General features: G+C 46.5%; 1 protein-coding gene across 5 annotated transcripts in view; it reads left to right on the top strand.

The window, feature by feature from the left end:
* Window positions 1-21,195, top strand: part of ABCA1 (ATP binding cassette subfamily A member 1) — a 128,533-nt gene that overhangs the window by 14,475 nt on the left and 92,863 nt on the right. For all 5 annotated transcript variants that reach the window (XR_012038383.1, XM_072842211.1, XM_072842213.1 and 2 more), the window contains exons 2-5: window positions 5,736-5,879; window positions 14,757-14,850; window positions 19,035-19,176; window positions 20,465-20,583. Coding sequence is in view for 4 of the 5 variants with exons in the window: in XM_072842211.1 (XP_072698312.1) it covers window positions 5,814-5,879; window positions 14,757-14,850; window positions 19,035-19,176; window positions 20,465-20,583 (421 nt within the window). In the remaining variant the exon portion in view is untranslated. The remainder of the gene's footprint in view (window positions 1-5,735; window positions 5,880-14,756; window positions 14,851-19,034; window positions 19,177-20,464; window positions 20,584-21,195) is intronic.

Genomic DNA, 21,195 nt, shown 5'->3' with positions numbered 1-21,195 from the left:
CCTTCCCCCATGCTTTCTGTCCCCTTACTCTGCTTTATTTTTCTTCATTACTACTACCACTCGCTGCCTTAACAACCCACAATGGTCTATCTTCCACCTCGAAGAGAAGTTCTACAAGAGCAAGAACTTTGCCTCTTTTGTTCACCTCAGGATCTCCAGTGTCTAGAAAGCACCTGGCACCTAACAGGCACTCAGTAAATATTTGTTGTGCTAATGGGACCCTTGCAGAGTTAAGGCGGCCTATTTGTTGAATGACTATTCAGTGAATATTTTATCTACTCTTCACCTTGCTAATGAATCACACAATAAGCAATCTTTATACTATATAGTTCTCAGGTTCTCTAAGGCATGATTGGACTTGTGGAGTATATTAACTATTAATAAAGAACGCAAGTGATGTTTCGGAGGCAGAGGGTCGGGTTACTGATACACAATTTACATACAGTTTAATTTACCCTTTTAAAGTGTACAATTTGATGAGTTCTGATAAGTATATGTAGTTGTATAACAATCATGGTCAGGGAGAATCCCTGGGTGGCTCAGCGGTTTAGCGCCTGCCTTTGGATCCTGGAGTCCCGGGATCGAGTCCTGCGTCGGGTTCGTGGCATGGAGCCTGCTTCTCCCTCTGCCTGTGTCTCTGCCTCTCTCTCTCTCTCTCTCTCTATGTCTATCATGAGTAAATTAAAAAAAATAAATAAAATTAAAAAGAAACAATCATGGTCATGCCACAATCATGGTATAGAATATTTCCAGCGCTCAGTGCTGCTTCTGCAATCTGTTTTTGCCTCCACCTGTTACCACTAATCCAGTTTCTGTCCTCATTGTTTTTCCTTTTCAGAATGTCCTGTAGTTGGGGTCCTATAGTAGGCATTCTCTGTGTCTTGCTTATTTTCCTTCGCATAAGGCTTCTGAGATTCATCTGTGCTGTTTTAGGTATCAGTAGTTTGTTCTTTGTTTTTTGCTGAGTAATATTCCATTTGGATTTATCCCTTAGTTGATGGACATTTGGGTTGTTTTTAATTTTGGCTATTTCATACATGACTTCTTTAAACATTCACACACAAGTCTTTTGTGAACGTATGCCCTCATATCTTTTGGGTAAATACCTGGCATGAGATGGCTGGGCTGTATCATCAGTCAGGGTATAACTTTACAAGAAGTTGCTCAACTGTTGTACAAAGTAATCTGCTCCATTTTACATCCCTACAGGCAGTATATGAGAGTTCCAGGTGCTTCACATACTGGCTAGCACTTTAAAAAAACTTTTAATACTTCCAGCAGATGTGTTGTAGGTATTTATTGTGGTCTTAATTTGCAGTTCTCTGCAACTAACGATGTTGAGCACCTTTGCTTATTTCAGAAGATTATATTTTAGCAGTCTGTTGTATTCTGTAGATACTAATAATTTTATAGTATCAGTGGCATTGGAAGTGAACATTTCTTTAAAAAAAGTTGGTTAAAGATTTGAAAAGTCATGGGGCACCTGGGTGGGTCAGTTGGTTAAGCGTCTGACTCTTGATCTCAGCTCAGGTCTTGATCTCAGGGTCATGAATTTGAGCCCCGCATTGCACTCCCAAGTGTGGAGCTCACTTAAAAACAAAAAGATTTGAAAAATCACTTCCATTAGGTCTTTTTACAAAAGGGTGTGGAAACTATGCTACCTTTGGGCAAAGGATGGTCACCTGAGTGACGGATGACGTGACCCAGGGAGAGAGGACAGCTAGGTCTCTAGCGTGGGGATTGGCAGAAAGTAGATTTCACGGTTCTGCTGGCCTTAGGATGGCTTGCCCAGGCCTTGCTAAACCTGATGTTTGTAGGAAGTAGACCTAGATTTAATTACATTTTCCCGGATGCCCCAGGAGTCGCCTGGGAAAGCTCAGTAGCCCTTTGTGGCCTCAGAGTGTGTGATAGAAGCCTGCTGAACCTTGAGCTCCCTCTCTGGGGACAATTTGTGGGAATCAGTTAATCAAGCTTGAGAAATCAGTTACCACAGTCCCAGGAATGCCACCACCCCTACATCCCGAAACCCTATTTCTTTTGTCTATCTCTTAGTTAATTAAGCAAATATTCCCTGACTGCTTAGCACTTGCCAGGTACTAGGGAAATAGGGATAAAGAAAACAGGAGTGGTCCCCGCAGACTCAGAATGTGAGAGAAGGTGCTTCATGGGAAAACAAAGGCAGTCCTGGGAGCCCCGGAGGGGCTTGAACCTAGGTGTCAGGGTAGGGGGCCTAATCGGGACAGGATTCTGGGCAAGTGGCAGGTAGTTGGGTTGAGATCTCAGTCTGAGGAAGAGTTAGCCAGGCTGACAGTGCTGGGAGGAGGGGTCGCCCAGACATCAAGGGGTCCCGGGGTAGGAGAGAGTGTGGCCCATTCGGAGCCTGTAAGTAGTTTCTTCTGGGCGTGGTTTAGGAGGCGGGGAGCAGTGTGAGAGGGGTGGGAGTCATCAGGGCAACTAGCTAAACCACGACCCAGATTGGGCCTCATCCTCAGGGCAGTGGGGAGCCAGCAAAGCGTTCTAAGAGGGGGGATACCATAGGTGGATGTCCGGTTTCGTGGACAAACTGCAGCTGCTCTGTGATACACGGATGGGAGGGGGACAAGACCGGAGGCAGGGAGACCAGTGAAGTGGCTGCTGTGCTCACCCAGGAGTGGGATGAGAGTGGCCTATTGACTGGCGGTGATTGTGAAGTAGGACCCTTTCCAGCCAGTAACTGGAAATGTGCATAAGGGCAGAAGCAAGTGTGCCACTAACTTTGAAACATTGAGAAATCTAGTACATAGTACTGAATTCTTTTTGGTTTTGGTTTGTTTGTTCACTTCCTTGGAAAACTGATGTAGAAATGTCCCTTTGGCTTCAGTTACCTGAGCAGAGGGGTTTGGGCATTGCCAAACCGTCCTTTGTGGACAGAATTGCTCCAGCAGTGATCACCGTGTTCTAAAGTGGGAGGAGGGAAATAATGCAGGGGGCCAGGCCCAGCCAAGGTGCGTGGGGGATTTGGGGAAAGAAGCCTGCCTGCCTGTAGTCAGCAAAGCCGGAGCAGAGTCTTCAGCGCTGCCCTGGGGTCCTTATTCCTAACAACCTTCTCTGAATGTCTCTTAGAGGGTCCCTGGGCTCAGAACCCCTGTCTGGAGACCCAGAGACTCTACTTTCAGGAAAACAGTCTCCAAAAAACCTCTTCCTGGCCTTTCTCATCACGGACACTCTTTTAAGGTGTGTGTTGTCTTTTCCTCTGAGATTTTCCACTCAGACTTGGGGGATTCTGTGCTCTGGTTTGGCCACGGGGGTCTCCAAACACCTGGGCTCTTCAGATTTCATCCTTCCTATTTGGCCCCTACTACCTTTCCAGAAACCCATGATGGGTTCGCTAGGAATAACAGAATAGAAAAGAATGTTTGGACAGGATAGAACCATTTCTCTGTTAGAAGATACCGATAGGACAGAGAAAGAGAAGTGGGGAGAAGGGAACTCGTTTCTTTGGCACTTCTGGCGTGCCGTGTGCTGTGTCAGGAACTTACTTATATTACCTCATTGAGTTCTTCGAACTTCGCACAAGGTAGGTGTTGTCATCTGCATTTTTTGATGAGGAGATCGATGCCCAGAGAGTATAAAGGCCTGGCCAAGGGCACAGAATTGGGACTAATTCCTACTGGGGCTCTTTTCTGCTGCGTTACTTTTCCTTTCATTTTTTATTTATTTTTTTAATTTTTTCTTTCTTTAATTTTCCTTTTAAAATTATAAACTGTCTTCCAACCTCCTCATTGTTACCTTGGGCATCTGAAAAGATGCATGTAGCTTCTAAATCAACTAAGTGATTCCTGGAGAGCAGATCTGCATGAGAAAAAATCTAGCTAATTATTTATTTCAGTATTTCTGGAATGCAGGCCCTACCCTAGGCCGCTTACAAAACAATTTGGGATTGCAAACATGTCTCAGTCGCATTCTGGCTCTCAGTGCCTGGGAGGTCAGTTGACATCTTTAAACGACAGATTGCGAACCAATGCATTGCTGGTTTAATTCTTCTTTTTGGGGGTGAGTAATTTTGGGGGCCTGTGTCCTAGAGGTTTGCTGAGCAAATGATAAAACAAATCGGTCCTAAAGCTTGAATATTTCAGAGGAATTCCTGATTTGCTGGATTGTCAATGAATGAATTAAAATACATAATATAGTAGTAGGGTCCTTCTCAGACACTGAAAACTCCCCCCAATCTCTTTTCTTCTCTAGAGGTTTTAAGTGCAAGTCCTTGAGGGGTGGGCAACAAAGGAATAAAATCCTGCTAAAGGCCGACCTTTGCATTGCATTTGGACTCACAGAGTTTTGGCCCAGTACCTGGTTTGGTGTCCACAAGTGGTCACTGCATCAGTTCCGTTTGCTGTTTATCCCTCATGCCTCGTCTCCCACTCCCACCTCTGCTCCACTGGAGGCCACAGTGCTGAACTGAGCTCTTTAGAAGCAAAGCTGGTTTCTGGTTTCTGCCAGGAGTTCGTGACTCCCAAGTGCCCGCAGGGCCTACCTCTGACCTGTGTGCTCCTCCCTTCTCCTCCCACTTCTCACTTTCTGCCCCTTCCCCAGCTTTAATTGTAGTATGGATGCTTGGGGTTATTCCAGCCTGTAATAACACAGTTGTCGGGTGGGCAGCTGGGACACACAGAATGTTGTATCCCCTGTTTAGGAGAACCATCCCTTCCGCCAGCATGGTGAAACAGCCCCCAAGGAGGCACCTGCGGCACCTGACAAGGAGTAGCCGGGCCCTCTGCGCAGGTGCGGGCTGCAGGTGCGGGTGGCGCGGAGCCAGGGTGTACAGATGTCTGGACAGTGGGAGCTTGTTGGTCTCCCAGGCGATGCTCTCCACCTGCCTTAGCTGACTTGTTTCTCCACGGGGTATTGTTTTCCTTCCACCGACACACAGCGCTGGGATTGTCGTCCTCACCTGGGAGCCAGGTGTCGGGGCCACTTCCTCGGTGTTTACGCACCGTCTCCCAAGACACGCTGTGGCTTTCCGGATTGGGAAACTGCTTTATGGGTGGTGCTGTTTATCATTTGAAGGACAACAACTGTGCAGCCAGATGAAAATGTCGTCCGCGGCAGATTTCAAGGAATAGCATAAATTACTCCAGATTCGAGGCCAGATTTGTAAATGCCGCTGACATTTTACGTGAAGGGAGGCATTTTCTTAGAGAGGTGAGGCAGGTGTCTGGGATTGCAGGATGCCAGGATGCCATTTCCAACCTCAGCGTTCGGACCAGCCACTTAAGTCTGTTTTCTTTTCTTTTTTTTAAAATTTTATTTATTTATTCATGAAAGACACAGGTAGAGAGAGAGAGAGAGAGGCAGAGACACAGGCAGAGGGAGAAGCAGGCTCCATGCAGGGAGCCCGACGTGGGACTCGATCCCGGGTCTCCAGGATCACGCCCTGGGCTGAAGGCGGCGCTAAACCGCTGAGCCACCCGGGCTGCCCTTAAGTCTGTTTTCTTAAGTGCATTTTTCATTCCCAGACGATCACACCAACGGAGCTAAAATGATTAGGATTATAATGACTGGCTTGCAGGCCGCCGCCAGGAAACCTCCAGCAAGCATCCCTGTGCAGGGAGAACCCTGGGGCCAGCAGCTGGGGCCTCGGGACCTCCGGAGAGCATTAGGCCCCCGATCCGGGGGCTGAGGTCTCAGGTGAGGGGGCTGGCGTTTGGCTTCGCCGCGGTGACTGATGGCTGCTCCCCTCCTGCTTTATCTTTCAGTTAATGACCAGCCACGGCGGCCGCCTCCACGGGCCCCCGAGCCACACGCACGGTGCTGGCGCCGCCCGCTGAGCCGACATGGCCTCCTGGCCTCAGCTGCGCCTGCTGCTGTGGAAGAACCTCACCTTCAGAAGAAGGCAGACCGTAAGCGGGGGTCTCTCGGGTGTAGGGGAGGCGGTTCTCCTCTGCTTTTCCTCGTGGTTTTGAGTTGGGGGCTGGAGGGGGGAGGACAGGGAATCTCCTTGGTTTTCTCAAAGGGATGGAGTGAACGTGGCCCTCGGGGGCGCAGGTCCGCGTGGGCCTGACGCAGTCGCCCTGTTGCTCATCGGACGCGGCAGATGAGCAGCCAGGCCGAGAGGGAGCTGGAGCTTGTGCGGGTGCCCAGGCGGGAGCTCTGGCCTCCGGCGTCTGGCAGACCGTTGTCCCTGAGCAGCCCACTCTGTCCGTTTGCTGCAGCCCTGGGGGCCACCTGGGGGCTCTCCAAGAGCACCCGAAGGGCCCCTGGACTGCTGGGAGGTGAGAGCGAAGTGAGTTGACGGAGGGCCTGGGTCTCCTGAGCGTCCGTGTGGACTCACGCAGGCAGCTCTGCCGGCAAGCCAGGAGGAATACGAAACTGAGATTTGTTTGGTTTCTCTGGAGGGTTCTAAGTCATTCACCTCCTGGATGGGACGCAGAATCCTGTGCGCAATCCTGAGACGATCACCTTTAATGCTCGGGTGAATGGGGGCGGTACACCGAGGAAGGGGCAAGGCTGTGAGGCCTGCCGACGTCCCTGAAGCTCGGACATCAGCGCTTGGCTTGTCTCCGAACACTCGTAGACATCCCATCTGGTCTGCACGGCTCTGTAGCTGCCTGCTTCTTCTTCTTATTTTTTTATTCTTTTTAAGATCTATTTGTTTATTTTAGAGAGAGGGAGTGTGGAGGCCGGGGGGCGTTGGAGGACAGAGGGAGAGAGAGTCTCAAGCAGACCCCACGCTCACTCAGCACAGAGCCTGCTGTGGGGCTCGATCTCACGACCCTGACATCTTGACCTGAGCCGAAATCAAGAGTCGGCCGCCCCACTGACCGGGCCACCCAGGCGCCCCTGTAGTTGGCTGTTAAACCCGTTTCCTGCCCTGCTTTTTTTTTTTTTTTCTGAGTTCTAAGCCTGTGTCCCCACTGGGCTATCTTAACTAAGCTTAACATGTCTATAACCAAAATGATCGTCTTTCTTAGGCACGAAGAGCTATAAGAGACCTCTGAGAGACTTAAGTGTTTCTTAAACTAGAATAACACTTGGACCTTCTTTAGAAGAAAACAAAAATGTCAAGGTCCCCTTGTGTTCACGAGATTTCTTTTTTATTGTAACGTTTCTTAGATGTGTACATATGTGAAACTAGATATAAGCCTCTGCTCTTATAGGCTGTTATACAACCAAATGACCCCTGCATACTTACAAATTAAATGCAAACAAAATTGCAAAGCCAATACAATTCAAATTAACATTGTTAATGGAGTAAGACAGCTGCCAATGTTCAGCTGAAACCCAAAGTGTAAGTGGTAATGTGAATATGGTAGCAAATGCTGTAATGCTGATTCTTCTGAGTTTGGACAGTCTCTGTTACTATGTGCTAACAACGATTCCATTCTTCAACCACTTTTCCAGTGACCTTCCTTTGATGTCATTTGGCTTTCATTTGCTCCAGTCTCCTCATTTATAAATTGCATCTGCATCTGTTCCTTTCTCATTAGTTGGCTACAATTATATTGGTGCCAACACAATCACAGACACAAATATAAACTTAGGCTTTCAAATTTTATGCCAGAAGTAGTTACAAAGTAGGCATTCAGAAAATTCGGTTATGTTTATTTGAATTTGTTTAGATGACCATTGAAATGAAAACACAAAATGTTTAAAATCCTCAGAGACCTCATATTTAACCCCTCATTGAAATATAGGTTTTCCAGTCTGAGAAACGATGATGATTTTTTTTTTTTTAGCCCCTTATGTTACAAGTGTGGACCTATATCTTAAAATCACTAGTCAGAGACTAGAATCTATGTATTGTATCTGTCTTGGTGATGACAGTAATAGTGAAATATAATATTATATAATATAATGAAAGCAAATAGAATGAGCTTCCATGTGCTAGGCCCTTAAGTGGGTTATTAATTGGATTCATTCTTTAGGACCCCACGAAGTACTATTATTTCCTTATGTTATAGCTGGGATACTTGAAGTACAGAGAGAGTTTAAGTAATCCACGTGATGTCCACACTGCTAGTCAGGAAGCACACACAGGATTCACATTTAGATAACCCGACTCTAACATTGGTACTCTAAATCACTATGTCAAATTGCTTTTCAGTAGTATCATTATTTTTTCTATTTCAGCCTCAAAATCTTGATGTTTCTGAGCTTTTGCTTGCCTTTGCTCCTGTTTCTCACGGCTGTTCCCACGTCCTGGGTGTTTCCAAATCCTATGTATTCATCACCTGCCCTCACTTCTTAACTTCATGTGGTCCAGGTCCTCTGCGTTGTCTCATCCTGGTGGCAACAGCTCACATGATGGGAAACCATCTCTGCCGTAGTGTGTCTATTAGCCACCGAGTGGTGGAAAGCATTGTATCATCTTAACAATGAAAGCAGGGCCCAGGGGCAGTCCAGCCCAGAGCTCTCATTTCATGGATGAGAACACTGAGACACAGAGCAGAGGAGAGATTTCCCCAAAGTCCACCAAGGAATCAGGAGCTCAGGGTACTGGAATAGGAGGTGGGGTTGGGCCATCCAGACTGGGCCAGCTTCCACGGGTCTTGAGCTTGTTGCTTCTAGTTTAGTATTGCTTGTGAGTTTAAAAAGAGTTAAGATTAGAGAGATAGGCAGGCTTAGTCAAAAGCAACTGGTAGCCTTATGGAAGTTGTTGGCGGAAGTAAAGATACAGCATCCTGACCCAAAAGGGCTTTTCTGGATGATACACCACAAGCCTATTAGCATGTGCTTCTTCACTTCCTGATATGAAATGTATTTTGCTGAACCAAAAAAAGTGGTGGTTTATTTCAGGTTACAGATGCTTAGATTGTTAGAGTTGGAAAGACCTGGCCTGAGCCTTATACAGTTGATAGAACTGGGATTCCAGGTGGGGGTGGAGGGTGGGCAGGGGGGTCCAGGGTGGGTTAGTCATGGAAGTGGCACCAGAACCAGTTTCTTGGTGGCCCTGCAGGCTTGCCCTTCCTCCCTCCCTCCCTCCCTCCCTCCCTCCCTCCCTCCCTCCCTCCCTCCCTCCCTCCCTCCCTCCCTCCCTCCCTCCCTCCCTCCCTCCCTTCCTTCCTTCCTTCCTTCCTTCCTTCCTTCCTTCCTTCCTTCCTTCGCTTTGTCTGCACTGAAGGTTTAATGCCCATGGATCTGAAATGCTTACTGGTAGCTACTTCCCAATCCACCTGGCTTGGCTTTCTAGATTATATTGTTGAGACAGTGGGACCTGTTAAGGGTTTTGGTCCCACTTTGTTAGCTCACACAGTCAGAACCAGCCCTGCCCACTAGGCAGGGGAAAAAGCTCCATGATAGTTCTTGCCCACAATGTGTGGAAAATCATTGCTCATTTCCCATTTTCTCAGATCCTAGAGTATACGCACTTGGGCCCAGAGCCCAGCACCCAGCACCCAGGATATGCTTAAAAAGTATTTGCTGAACATGTGGTAAATGTGTCAAATGGGCCATTCATTTGCAGGTCTCAAGCAGGCTCCCTTGTTGTAGGGACCTTGGGAGCTGCTGCCAGGAAGCATGTGTTAAAGCTGGGAGCTGAACAGTATACCCCAGAATAACCCGGTTGAAAGGCAGCATTTGCCCTTTCTCTCTGTGTCCTTGTTTGCTGACGAATCCTGGGGAACCTCTCTTGTGCCCCCACTGTCCCCTCATGGGGACCATCTACCAGGGCTAGCTTCCGTTGTTTCTGTTGGGCAAAGAATACACTGAGTTGCGAAAGTTGAAAATCGGTGCAAAGGTCAGTTTGGGTCCAAAGTAACGGTTAACTTGTGTGGGTGGCAGTCATTCAGCCAAACAGGGCTTGGGACAGGAAGGGTGAGGGGCTTCAGAGTTCTCAGGATCCTCATCTGGTTTCAGGCTAAGCCAGAGGCCAAGGTCCCATGGAACAGATGGGACAGTGTGGCCATATAGCCTCTCTTTTTTGCCTTTGCTTTTAATTTTCTCCAGTAGAACTGATTAACCATGTGGTTGGTTTTCTCAGGTAACTCTAATTTTTGCATAGGGGATCAATATTTGGACATTGGTTAATGGTAAGGAATAAACTATCAAATAAGTAAAAATTAGAATTCCTCATTGAAGAGCCATTAGAGAATTTTCCAGGGTAGATGAAGAATTTCCACATTCCCTCCCCACTTCCAGTTTCAATGTACACATTTCTCCCTTGTCCTTGTTCCTGGCCTGGTAGTGACAGTTCAAATTCAGATAGTAATTCTCATTGTTATTTAATTCTAATTCAGTTCTGATTCCAGCTTGGCCATCATATGCCTCAATGGCTAAAGGAAACTCATTTCTCTTGAGTTTTAGTTTCATCTCCTGTGGCATGGAGAAAGTTAGAACACATAGCCACTTATGTTTCATTTGGATAAATATTTATTGAGCGTCTCCTGCATGTGGGACAGTGTGCTGGGTGTACAGTGGAGAAGCAGGCATGTAGACACGATCCTTGCCTCACAGAGCATACCTTTCAGTGGGGGAAGCAGAGATGAAACACGTGATCACAGGAGTAAAAATAAAATAACAAACTGTGATAGGTGTTAGGAAGAAAATAAATCAGACAAACTCTGTGGCACTGTGTTAGATACCACCAGGCTATGGATAGGGTCTTAATTTAGAATGGAAAGTTATGACATTTAAGCTGAGAGCCCTGAAGTTCAAGCCGAAGATCAGGAGCTCAGAGATGAGAAGCACCGTATTCCAGGTAGAGAGCTAGAAGATGTGAGGGCCATGGGGCCTAATGCATGTTCCTGAGTCAAAAACAGAAAAGCCGGTGGACGCTGGTGTAGTGAATGAAGACTGGCCGGGGATGAGTTGGGGATTGGCAGGGCCAGATCATGCCTGGCCTCGGAGCTGGGAAAGGGCAGTTGAATTTTATTTTATATGCAAAAGAAGTCTCTGAGGTGGATGGGTCATGATGATCAGATTGTGTGGTTCTTGCCACTTGAGAGGACTTGAGTGACAATAGCACAAGGAGACTATTGAAATCATCACATATGTATCATTTTATGTTCTGTTTTCTTCTTTCATTTGACATTATTTGGTATGTATGTTCCTGTATTTCCAAATAATCTTCATAGTTAATAATAATGATTCTTGATGTGTAGACTGCCTCTTGTAGTTTTGAAATATATCTATTATCTTCTTAAATTTCAAAGCAGTTCTGAGAGGTATGCGTTAAAATTTCTGTTTCACAGGTAAAAAAAAGTGTCATAAATTTGGAAGTTAGTAAGAGAAGGATCTTTTGGCCCCAAATCTACCATGGCAGGATGCCAGTGACACTCCTGCTAGTTTTATAGCAATTCATCAATGCAGTTTTTATTCGATAAGTTTATATCCTATTGCCAACATTTGGATGTTTATTTATCACCTCTCTGGGCCTCAGGGTCCTCATCTGTAAAATGGATGCAAAAGCACATGGGGGTCAGTAGAGCTGGGATCAAGTGCTGGTGCACTCTTTTACCAGGTTATGGGTAATAGGTTCTTTAAATCTTAGCTTCATGGTAACAGTTCAACTTATGAGAATTAAATATTAGAGATGAGATGTATAAAAAATCTCTGGTATATTATTAGTAGGTGCTCAGTATCAGCTGTAACTGTTATAAATCTATAGGCCATGTGTTGGTTTTATCTCTTTGGGACCATTTGGTGTTTTTTGACCTTCCCACCTTGGCCACCTGCTGTGTCACTGCCATGTGGCCTCTGGAATTGGGCACAACTAGCTGTTAATGTTAACTCTGCCTCTGTCTCCATGACTTGCCCCTTCTTGAGCTTTAGCCCTGCCACATATAAAATGGGGACAGTACTGGTTCCTACATCAAAGGTTGTTTGGAAGGTTAATTGAAATACTCCGTATGTAATGTGCCTACTACATATTGGACTCTAAATAAATGGTAGCTTCTGTTATCCTAAGTGTACAAATGGTAGCTTCATCATGCCACGGTTGATGACTGTTTATCTTCTTTATACTCTTTGTTTAGTTTAGTTCTTGTTTTTTTTCCTGAATTCATTATTCTTTTCTGAGTTCGTTCAGTTATGCCATTTTTAAAAAGCTTCATTCCTGTTTGTTAATATTTGGAAGTGATTTTATTTAGCTGTAAGCTTGTAATGCCTTCACTTTTGTGTTCTGCTTTTTTTCACTTAATATTATATGGTTAATAGTGTCTGTGTTTCATAGATGTAATGGCAGCATAATATATCGTCCAATAGATGTACTGTAATTTAATCATTTCCCCAGTGCTGTGCAACTAAGTTGTTTCCAATATTTTGCAATTACAGTGTTTCAGTGGATGAATAACTTCACGTATATAGCTTTTTGATATTATAAATTTAGTGCTGTAGGATGAATTCCTGTGCATATTACTTGGTCAAAGAGGATAAGCATGTCTTTTGAATATGTATGGCCAAGTTGCTTTCCCAGAGGGCTCAACTGATTTATATTTCTATATTTATTATTTTATAAACTTTAGTTCATTCTCTTACTCAGTGAATGGTTTTTAAGCTTTTATATGTGGCAGACTTAGTGAGAAGAAAGTGACAGGCTGGGGTGGGGGGGAAGTCCTTTCTAAATAGGGCCCTGCTGTGCCAAGTGCTGGTGAAGGCACCCAGTACCTGGGAGATACCAAGGAGGGATTTCCAACTCTGCTGGTAGGGGAGACCAAATATCATTTGAAAGCTTGGAAATTTCGGTGTGTGTTACCTCTTTGGGACTATTTGCAGAAATATTAGGAAGACCAGCCACGTCTTTGGTCTTGGAGACTCCATTGGCAGTACGCTTTCTTCCAAAGAGGGACCTGTCCCCCCCCCCCCCCGCCCCTTCGCCACCGTGTGCTATCAAATAATATAAACTCTTCTTCATGGTTATATGCTAACGTGGATTTTTGTTCCATTCGAGAAGTAATACATGCTCATTATGGAAAATTTAGGAAACACAGGAAAGTATTTTGAAAAAATCACCTGTGTTCTTGTCACCTCAGTACATCTACTATTATCATCTTTGTTTTTCCTTCCAAAAAGAAGATTTAAGAAAGAGTTTAATGGGTAATCATATCAAAGGTTTTTGGAAATTAAAAATGGGTTATTTAAAATAACAAAATTCAACACAAATGATAAATAAAAAAGTAAAAACAATTTGAAACACCAGCAAGAGCAGAGAAGTTTAATTAATTATGATCTATTCACGGGATGGAATATCAAAATGGCCATTAAAATCCATTTATTAAAGAGAATATTTTATGTCCTGGAAAACATTCCCATCATAATGTTAACTGAAAAAAGCAAAATACAAAATTATATATGCTCTATAATGTCAGTTTTGTAGAGAAAAGTATTCATGTAGGAATAGAAAAAAGAAAAATATTAATAGAGGTTTTTGTTAGCTCAGTTTACTAGGGATTATCTTTGGAAAGTAGGATTAAGGGTGATTCCTCTGTACTTGTTTCTACTTTTCTAGATTTTTTTTTTAATTTCGAATTTTCCACAATAAAAATGTATGGACTTAAAGACCAAGAAAAAAGAATTCTGTTTGAATAAAAGGGGAGGATTTTGGGCCAGAGTTCTTGGCTTTCTGACTCTGCAGCCACAGTTGTAATTACTCTTAACCACAAGGCCCCATGACTCTTCTGGGCTCTTTGGTGTTCATCCTAATTGGAACCTCAGAGTCTAGCAACAAAGGGAATGAAAGCGGTGAGAGTCTTTGGGCAGTGTACCTAGTTGTCTGAACACCCTTGGTTCAATTAAATTATGTCTAATGATTTCCATCCTGTCCCTGAGCTTGTTTATCCCCTGGTAACTCACTGAGGCAAGGTTTTCCTTTAGAGACACTGCATTGTTTTACCCAGTGGATCGTGCTTGCTTAGGAGTTTAATGATCTAACCCACTTGAGAAGATCTAACCCACTGAGGCCTTAGTAGATGCAGCAGAAGAACTTTGCACTTTTCCCAGCTCTTTCCAGTCGTGGAGACGCACAGGTCAATGTGGAGCCCTGTGTCCATTTCCGTTGTCCTCTGGAGCCTTCTCCTCAGCCCCGCGGGGAGGCAAGTTGTGTGCGTTTCAAGGAGCCAAGGTGGGGGCGCCGCGTTGAGCCCCGCAGGCTGCTCCACCCTTTCCTTTCCACAGAGGGTCCTTCCCTACCTGACACTGCCCTCGGGCTGGGAGTGCAAAGCTGACTCCCTGCTTGCCCTCAGCTTCCTCAAACTGCCCCAGGAAGCCAGTGACCAGGAAGCCAGTGACAGATGAGGACAGGCTGGCGGAGAAGGCCCTGGGAGGACTATGCATGCGATGCTGTTACAGGGGAAGGGCTTCTCCGCAGCCTGAGAGATCAGAGGGTCTTGAGGAACGAAGATTAAGTAGAGAGCCAGAGGATGCAGGGTAGGAGGGTTTTCTCTTTCTTTCTTTAAGATTTTTTTTATTTATTCATGAGACACGGCGGGGCGGGGGGGCGGCGGCGGCGCGGGGACACAAGCAGGCTCCATGCAGGGAGCCTGATGTGGGATTCGATCCTGGGCCTCCAGGATCACACCCTGGGCCGAAGGCAGGCCTCTAACCACTGAGCCACCCGGGGATCCCCGGGTCTTCCCTTTCTTAAGGAGAACACAGAGGCACGGAAGGAGTATGTCATAACATGAGGGCCGCCAACAACTTGGCATTGCTAAAGCCCGGAGGGTGCTGGGAGAGGCCGGGAGCTGGTCAGTTGTTCGATGAGCGGCCCTAGGTTTCCCGGAGTCCAGTGGAGTCCGGCCTCCGAGTCGTAGATTCACAGTGCTCTCTGTCTTGCTCCCCCGCAGTGTCAGCTGTTGCTGGAAGTGGCCTGGCCTCTGTTTATCTTCCTGATCCTGATCTCCGTGCGGCTGAGCTACCCGCCCTATGAGCAACATGAGTGTGAGTATCCGCGCGCCCGCCCCAGGGCACGGTCTCCGGGAAACACTGCACCTGGGTTGGAACCGAAAAGCTCCTAAGTTTTTGATAAGGCGTGAACTCCGGAAACCATTTACGGTCCTAGAGAACGGTGATAACAGTAATGATAATAATAGCCAGCATCTGTTTCGTACATTTTAGATCATGAAAGTAAAATAAGCTTTACCTACCGCCAAGTCAGAGAGTGGGGGTTCGGCAAGCCGCCTGAGGCTCGGCCGGACCTCAGCTGTCATCTGGACGCTGCCAGGGCTTTTTCATATGCTTTGTCTTTTTTCATATGCACAGTTGTAAGTCAGGGACCAAAGCATTTGAAGCAGCATTTGTATAGAACTGCTCGGATTGACTACTATCATTTCACTTGACTGTCACAACAACCTCATATAATAGACCCTCGTTGTGAACATAGGCTTTAATTTCTTTTTTTTTTTTTTTAAGATTTTATTTATTAATTCATGAGAGGCACAGAGACACAGGCAGAGGGAGAAGCAGGCTCTAATGCAGGGAGCCCAATGTGGAACTCGATCCAGGGACTCCAGGATCATGCCCTGGGCCGAAGGCAGGTGCTCAACCGCTGAGCCACCCAGGTGTCCCTAATTTCTTTTTTTTTTTTTTTAATTTTTTTTTTTGTCCCTAATTTCTTGATGAGTAAATTGGGACTCCAAAAAGCACAGGGACGTTCCTGAGGTCACACAGCTAATAAGTGACACAGGTGAAATCGAGCTCCGACCATCTGACTCTCGGTGATGTCAGGAGTTGCCTCTACAGTGAGGGTAGAAAATACAGTAGAGGCTAAGAGCCTGAGAGCCCTAGATGGCAGGTTCCCTGGGTTTGAATCCTGGCTTTGACACTTCCCAGGTATATCAGGTTGGGCAAGTGACCTAACTTCTCTGTACCTGAGTGTCCTCAACTCTGTCAAAGGGGGATGATGGCACCTACCCCCTGTGGTTGTCCCGAGTATTATTCTGTAATCACCGTCTTTGTCTTCTGGCTAGACTCACTAGATGGACTGTCTGCAGAAATGTCCCAGTGCAAAGGGTCAACGTTTATGTGGGAGGTTTATTTTTATTTAAAAAATTTTTTAATTGATTAATTTTTAAGATTTTATTTACTCATGAGAGACACAGAGAGCGAGGCAGAGACATAGGCAGAGGGAGAGGCAGGATCCCCACAGAGAGGGATCCCAATACAGGATGCAATCCCAGAACCCTAGGATCACGCCCTGAGCCAAAGGCAGATGCTCAACCACTGAGCCACCCGGGGTCCCTAACATGAGAGGTGTAATTGGGATCTCTGTTCCATTGCTTCAGTGACTTTTCCGACCAGTAGCCAGCTCCACTCACACCCTGCCAGCGGCACAGGCTTTTTTGCATGGTATGGTTTTTCAGGGAAGAGGGGGGTTAGGGTCACCTTTTAATAGTGTTCCTAGTCCGGTCCCATCTCTCTCAAAACACATAGGGGCAGTTATTTACCCGCTAATTTGCCAGTGCATATTATACATATTCAAGTTAAAAAAAAAAGGCCTCTGAAATTCACAAAACCTCAAGAACATCCTGCCAGATGTGATTTTTCTGATTTCCCCAGAAAGGAAAAGAGCATAAAATGAAATACACACTCAATTTGTAGGCCTGGGAGGTAATTCTGCTTTCTCTTTGGGTGCGCTAGAGATTAATGAACAAATGCACATTTGATTGTACTTTAGCATTACCCTAAGCTTCACTGAAGTACCCGTGTTAGGGAAGACTCAGCCTTTTTATCCGCTAGGCCGTGCTCTCAGGAATGATTGCAAGCAGGCAAGATGGTGTAGTGGAAATAGTGCAGACATTGGCATCAGACAAATGGGGGTTTGTTTGGATCCTTGCTACACTACTTGCTGAGGTCGTGATCTTGGGCAAGTTGAATTTTAACCCAGATCCCTCGCGATCTAGATGATAGATTCTCAGAAACATCAAATTCTTATACTTAGAGAAGGCAGATGAGATTTTTGCCCCTCAGCTGTGCACTTCTTGCATCCTTACCTCCTATTCTCACCCCCTTCCAGGGACCTAGCTAGAAGGGCAGAGAGCTAAGGTGAGGCTTGCAGAGGTGTCTGGTGTTTGGGAATGAAGGATTGATGTATAATTTCTTCTCCAGAAATCTTCCCTAGTTTGATCAAGAGCCATGAAGTTCCTAATCACTTCCCTGGGCCCTGGGAGTCCATTATGCTATCTGATTGTCATCCTGCCAAGTCCCATACTGCTTTTTTTTTTGTTTTTTGTTTTTTGTTTTTTTTGCAAATCTGGTGGGACCCAACCTATAGGGAAGGGTCTTTGTTGTACTCCCCAAAGATCAGCCCACAATAACTTCACCTCCATTGCCCTGTGCTGCCTGGACCAACACCACCCTATCTTTGGTGTCAGTATCTTCAGGAGGTTAAAGAGAATCCCTTGATTCTTCGAGTATTTGGTTGGATTACATAAACTTTTCCCTGTATGAGGAGCAGCTGACCTAGGCAAGGGACCTTGTTTGGTTTTCCTTGAACTATTAACAGGGAGATAAGGAGGTTGACTGAGTAAATGTTCAACAGGCCAGAGTCCCTGCAGAGGATGGCCACAGGGATCAGATCCTGTTACATCCTTGCTTTGGATGTGGCCTCTCCGGTTGGACTATGATAGAAGAAAAAGAAAAAACGACCCCAATGTTGGAAATGCAAAGGGTAGCTGGCTCTAGCTTATCTTCTGGGGGAGACTCTGTTAGCCCATCTGCACGAAAAGAGTAAGATAAATAAAACAGGATTCCTGCTTTGGAGGAAGGTGGTCACTGTGAGGTGGAAGGAGTGGTCCCAGTGGGACAGTAGCAGAGTGAGTACTCCCAACCAGAGTGCCGCAACAATCCTGGCGGGCTCCCTCACTGAGCCTTTGCCCTGTGCTGGCACTCTGTTACATGCTTTGCTGTAAGAACTCATGCCATACTCACTGCAGCTCTGTGAAGTAGATTGTATTTTTATCACCACTTTACAGATGGGGAAACTGAGTAACTTGGCCAAAGTTGCTACTTAGCAAGTTGCAGGCACTGGATATGAATCCCATAGGTCTGACCCCCCTCAGACCCCTACAGCAACACAGCTCTTCGTCACTTAGAGCCTTTTTTTTTTTTTTTTTTTTGATGGTTGTTAACTCTTTTAGGGTCATAGGTAACCCTGAGAATATGATGAAAGCTGGAGCCATGGCCTTTATGTCCAAAGGAATTCACACATGCTTGGTCCTTAGGTTATAGAGCGCTTGGTTCCAGGGCACATTTATCTTGATCCTCCTAAGTGGCACCTGTGGCAACTACCACAAACCCAAATGTACCTTTGACACCTAGGACCCACCCAAGTACTGCCAAACATGCTGTTTGTAAGGTGCTCTTGCATAATGAGGGGAAAGGAGAGTGAGGAGGTGACCAATGGGCTGGGTGGGGCCCATTGTTTTGATGAAGAACATAACAGCACTGACAACAAATGTAGCTTCACAGATGACATCTGACCCCAAGTTAGCATGTTTATCAGGTGTCCTTGAAGAGCCTGTGAGTGGCAGAGGAGGAGAAACTAATATGTTTGGCCAATGGAGGACCGTCAGAGGGGACTGAGGACGGCTGGAGTACAGGGGAAGCCTAAGGTCTAAGGGAAGGAGCATGGACTGGGATCACAGAAATGTGGGGTCCACTCCCAGTCCTGCCCACTGACTGCCTGAGCACTCTTCACCTGCCACTTCATCTTGCTGTGGTTTCCTTAGAGCATGAAGGAATTGGATCAGGTCATTCTCAGGGCTCCTCCATGTCTCAGGCAGGTGAGGCAGGTGGTGGAAGGTGAAGTATGGGTAGTTGGGAACTTTCTGCATGCCAGGCCCTTCCGTGCATGGCCAGCTCTGCCCCTCTCATCATTTCCCCAAGGCTGAGGTCATGGAGCCCATTCTCCAGATGATGCAAGTAGATTAAGAACTACTATCTGATGCCAGGTTTCCAACTCAGGCTGGGGTCAGCTCAGAGGTGGCCAGTCTCTCTGGGATGTGAGGAAGGGGACAGATTTGGGATGGAGCAGTGTATGGGTGGAACCAAAAGAGATGAAGGTTCCATGAGACCGCTTCAAAGAACTAATGTTTCTTTTTGTGTTTTTCTTCTCAATTTCATAGGCCACTTTCCAAACAAAGCCATGCCCTCTGCAGGAACGCTTCCTTGGATTCAGGGGATTATCTGTAATGCCAATAACCCCTGCTTCCGCTATCCGACTCCTGGTGAGGCCCCTGGGGTGGTTGGAAACTTTAACAAATCCATGTAAGTACCGTATCAGGTTTTCTCTCCAAACTTGTCAGTTAATACGTTTCCTTCCCTTCTCAACCTCTGGAGGATTTTGAGTGGTTGAATTTGAGTGAAGTTGCTTTTGTAAAGATTTGAAGAATGAGGGCAGGGAGAGTGGCCGCCAGGATTTAAGACTGTGGGATCTTCCTTTGGCGCATTTTAGGGGTAACGATGAGTAGCTTTAATGACAATAAGAGTTGTGTGGTTGGGGGCATTCTTCCCCAAACTGGTCGGTAACGAGGGAAGGGGGAGACACGACACTGCAGCTCTGTCCGGTAATTAGCCTACTCACGTAGCCACATTTCCTGGGCATCTGAAGTGGCTGGTCAACAGCTGGGGGAGGTGGTACACAGATGTGCACAGGAGGGGCCCACGGCCAAGGCTGGGAGAGCCTGTTACTTTATTCCAGATTGGCTCTTACTCTGTCACTGCCCTGTCATGCCGCAGTGTCCCAACGCCTGCAGGTGTTCCTCTTCCCCAGGTGTGAGTTCCCTGAGGGCCAGGAGCTTGCTTCCTATGCTTTTGTATTCGTGGCTCCTGGCTTCAACACTGGACGTAAAGATGGACTTAATAAGTGTTTGCTGCACGAGCCATGGAAGATTCTTGGAACACACAGAACCCTGGCATGAGTTAGAGTGGACAGAGGACTGTGGGGGAGGTATCAGGACAGTTCCGAGGAAGCTGCAGCCAGGCCAGACAGGGCCACGTTGTAATATTCACAGACCTTAGGCTATGTCGCTTTCAGGGACCCCCTTCTTGAACACAAAAATATTAAGAATTTTATTTTATAACTGTGTTGGTACCAAGATGGATATAATCCAGGTTGGGTTTTTTTAATCATATATATTCATTCTGAATTTCATTTTTAATTCTGATTTTAAAAGACATTAAAAATTTGGGGGGATCCCCAAGAGCATCCTGGGCCCTGGGCACTGTGCCTACTGTGTCTCATGGATAAGCTGGCTCTGGATATGTGTGTGTGTGTGTGTGTGATGGGGGAGCTGCTGGGCCTTGAAGGATCATAAGATTTGGTTGTGTGGACACCTGGGAAGAGCATTTGGGGCAGGGATGGTGGGTGGGAGGGCAGGAACGTCAGGTATTAGTGAAGCTGGGCGTGGGGAGCAGTAGGAGTGCCCAGCGCTGGCCCATGGAAGAAGACCTGGCTAGCCAGGCTGGGACATGTTTTCCTGGCAGGTACTTTCTTCAAGCTAGAGAGGCAGCTGGTCTAACCAGGGCTTTTCTTCTTTTCTTGCACCCCCTGCAGTGTGTCTCGCCTGTTCTCAGATGCTCAGCGGCTCCTTTTATATAGCCAGAAAGACACCAGCATGAAGGACATACACGAGGTTCTGATGACGTTACAGCAGGTTGAGAGTTTCAGTTCAAGTAAGCACAAGCCTTCTGTGTACGGGCTCATAATTGGAAGCTGACCTACACGGGGGTGAGACGGCAGCCCGGGTGGCCTGGCACTTGCGCCGTTAGCTCTTCCCTGGGGAGCTTTCTTCCCCGGTGGCTGGGCTGTACGGCCTCCCTGCAGGAGGCATTTGAGAAGAAACTAGGAAGACAATGCATGTGCCAGCCTCCTTGGGCAGACAGGAGAAAAATCATCAGACAGGAATGGCACAGGCCTGCCATGAGGACAAAAGTTGCTGCCAACTTCATTTTTTTTGGAGTTGCCCAGTTGGTTGCAGTGAATGGGCAGTTTTATAGACAGGGGGTAGTGAAGTGCACGTAAGAGCAATTAAAGTTGCAGCTTGATATGGATATGTGAAAGTGAAGCCCTTATTTCTAGAAGGGAAATGCAGCTCATCTTCCACCTCGTCATTTGATTTTTTTGTCTGATGGGCACTGGAAGTCTCATCTTCTAGAAGTGAAGTCTTCATCTCTGATCCGATAGGTGCGCAGGTTGCTTCCTGCCCACCACTGAGGAAGGGTTGGAGGAACAGATGGTTTATTGCCCCGGGGCAGTGGCTGCAGGAGTCGTGGAGCAGCCTGCCA

Source organism: Canis lupus, chromosome 10, assembly GCF_048164855.1.
Source record: "Canis lupus baileyi chromosome 10, mCanLup2.hap1, whole genome shotgun sequence".
NCBI lineage: Eukaryota > Metazoa > Chordata > Mammalia > Carnivora > Canidae > Canis > Canis lupus.
This window is presented reverse-complemented; position numbering and strand designations above follow the sequence as displayed.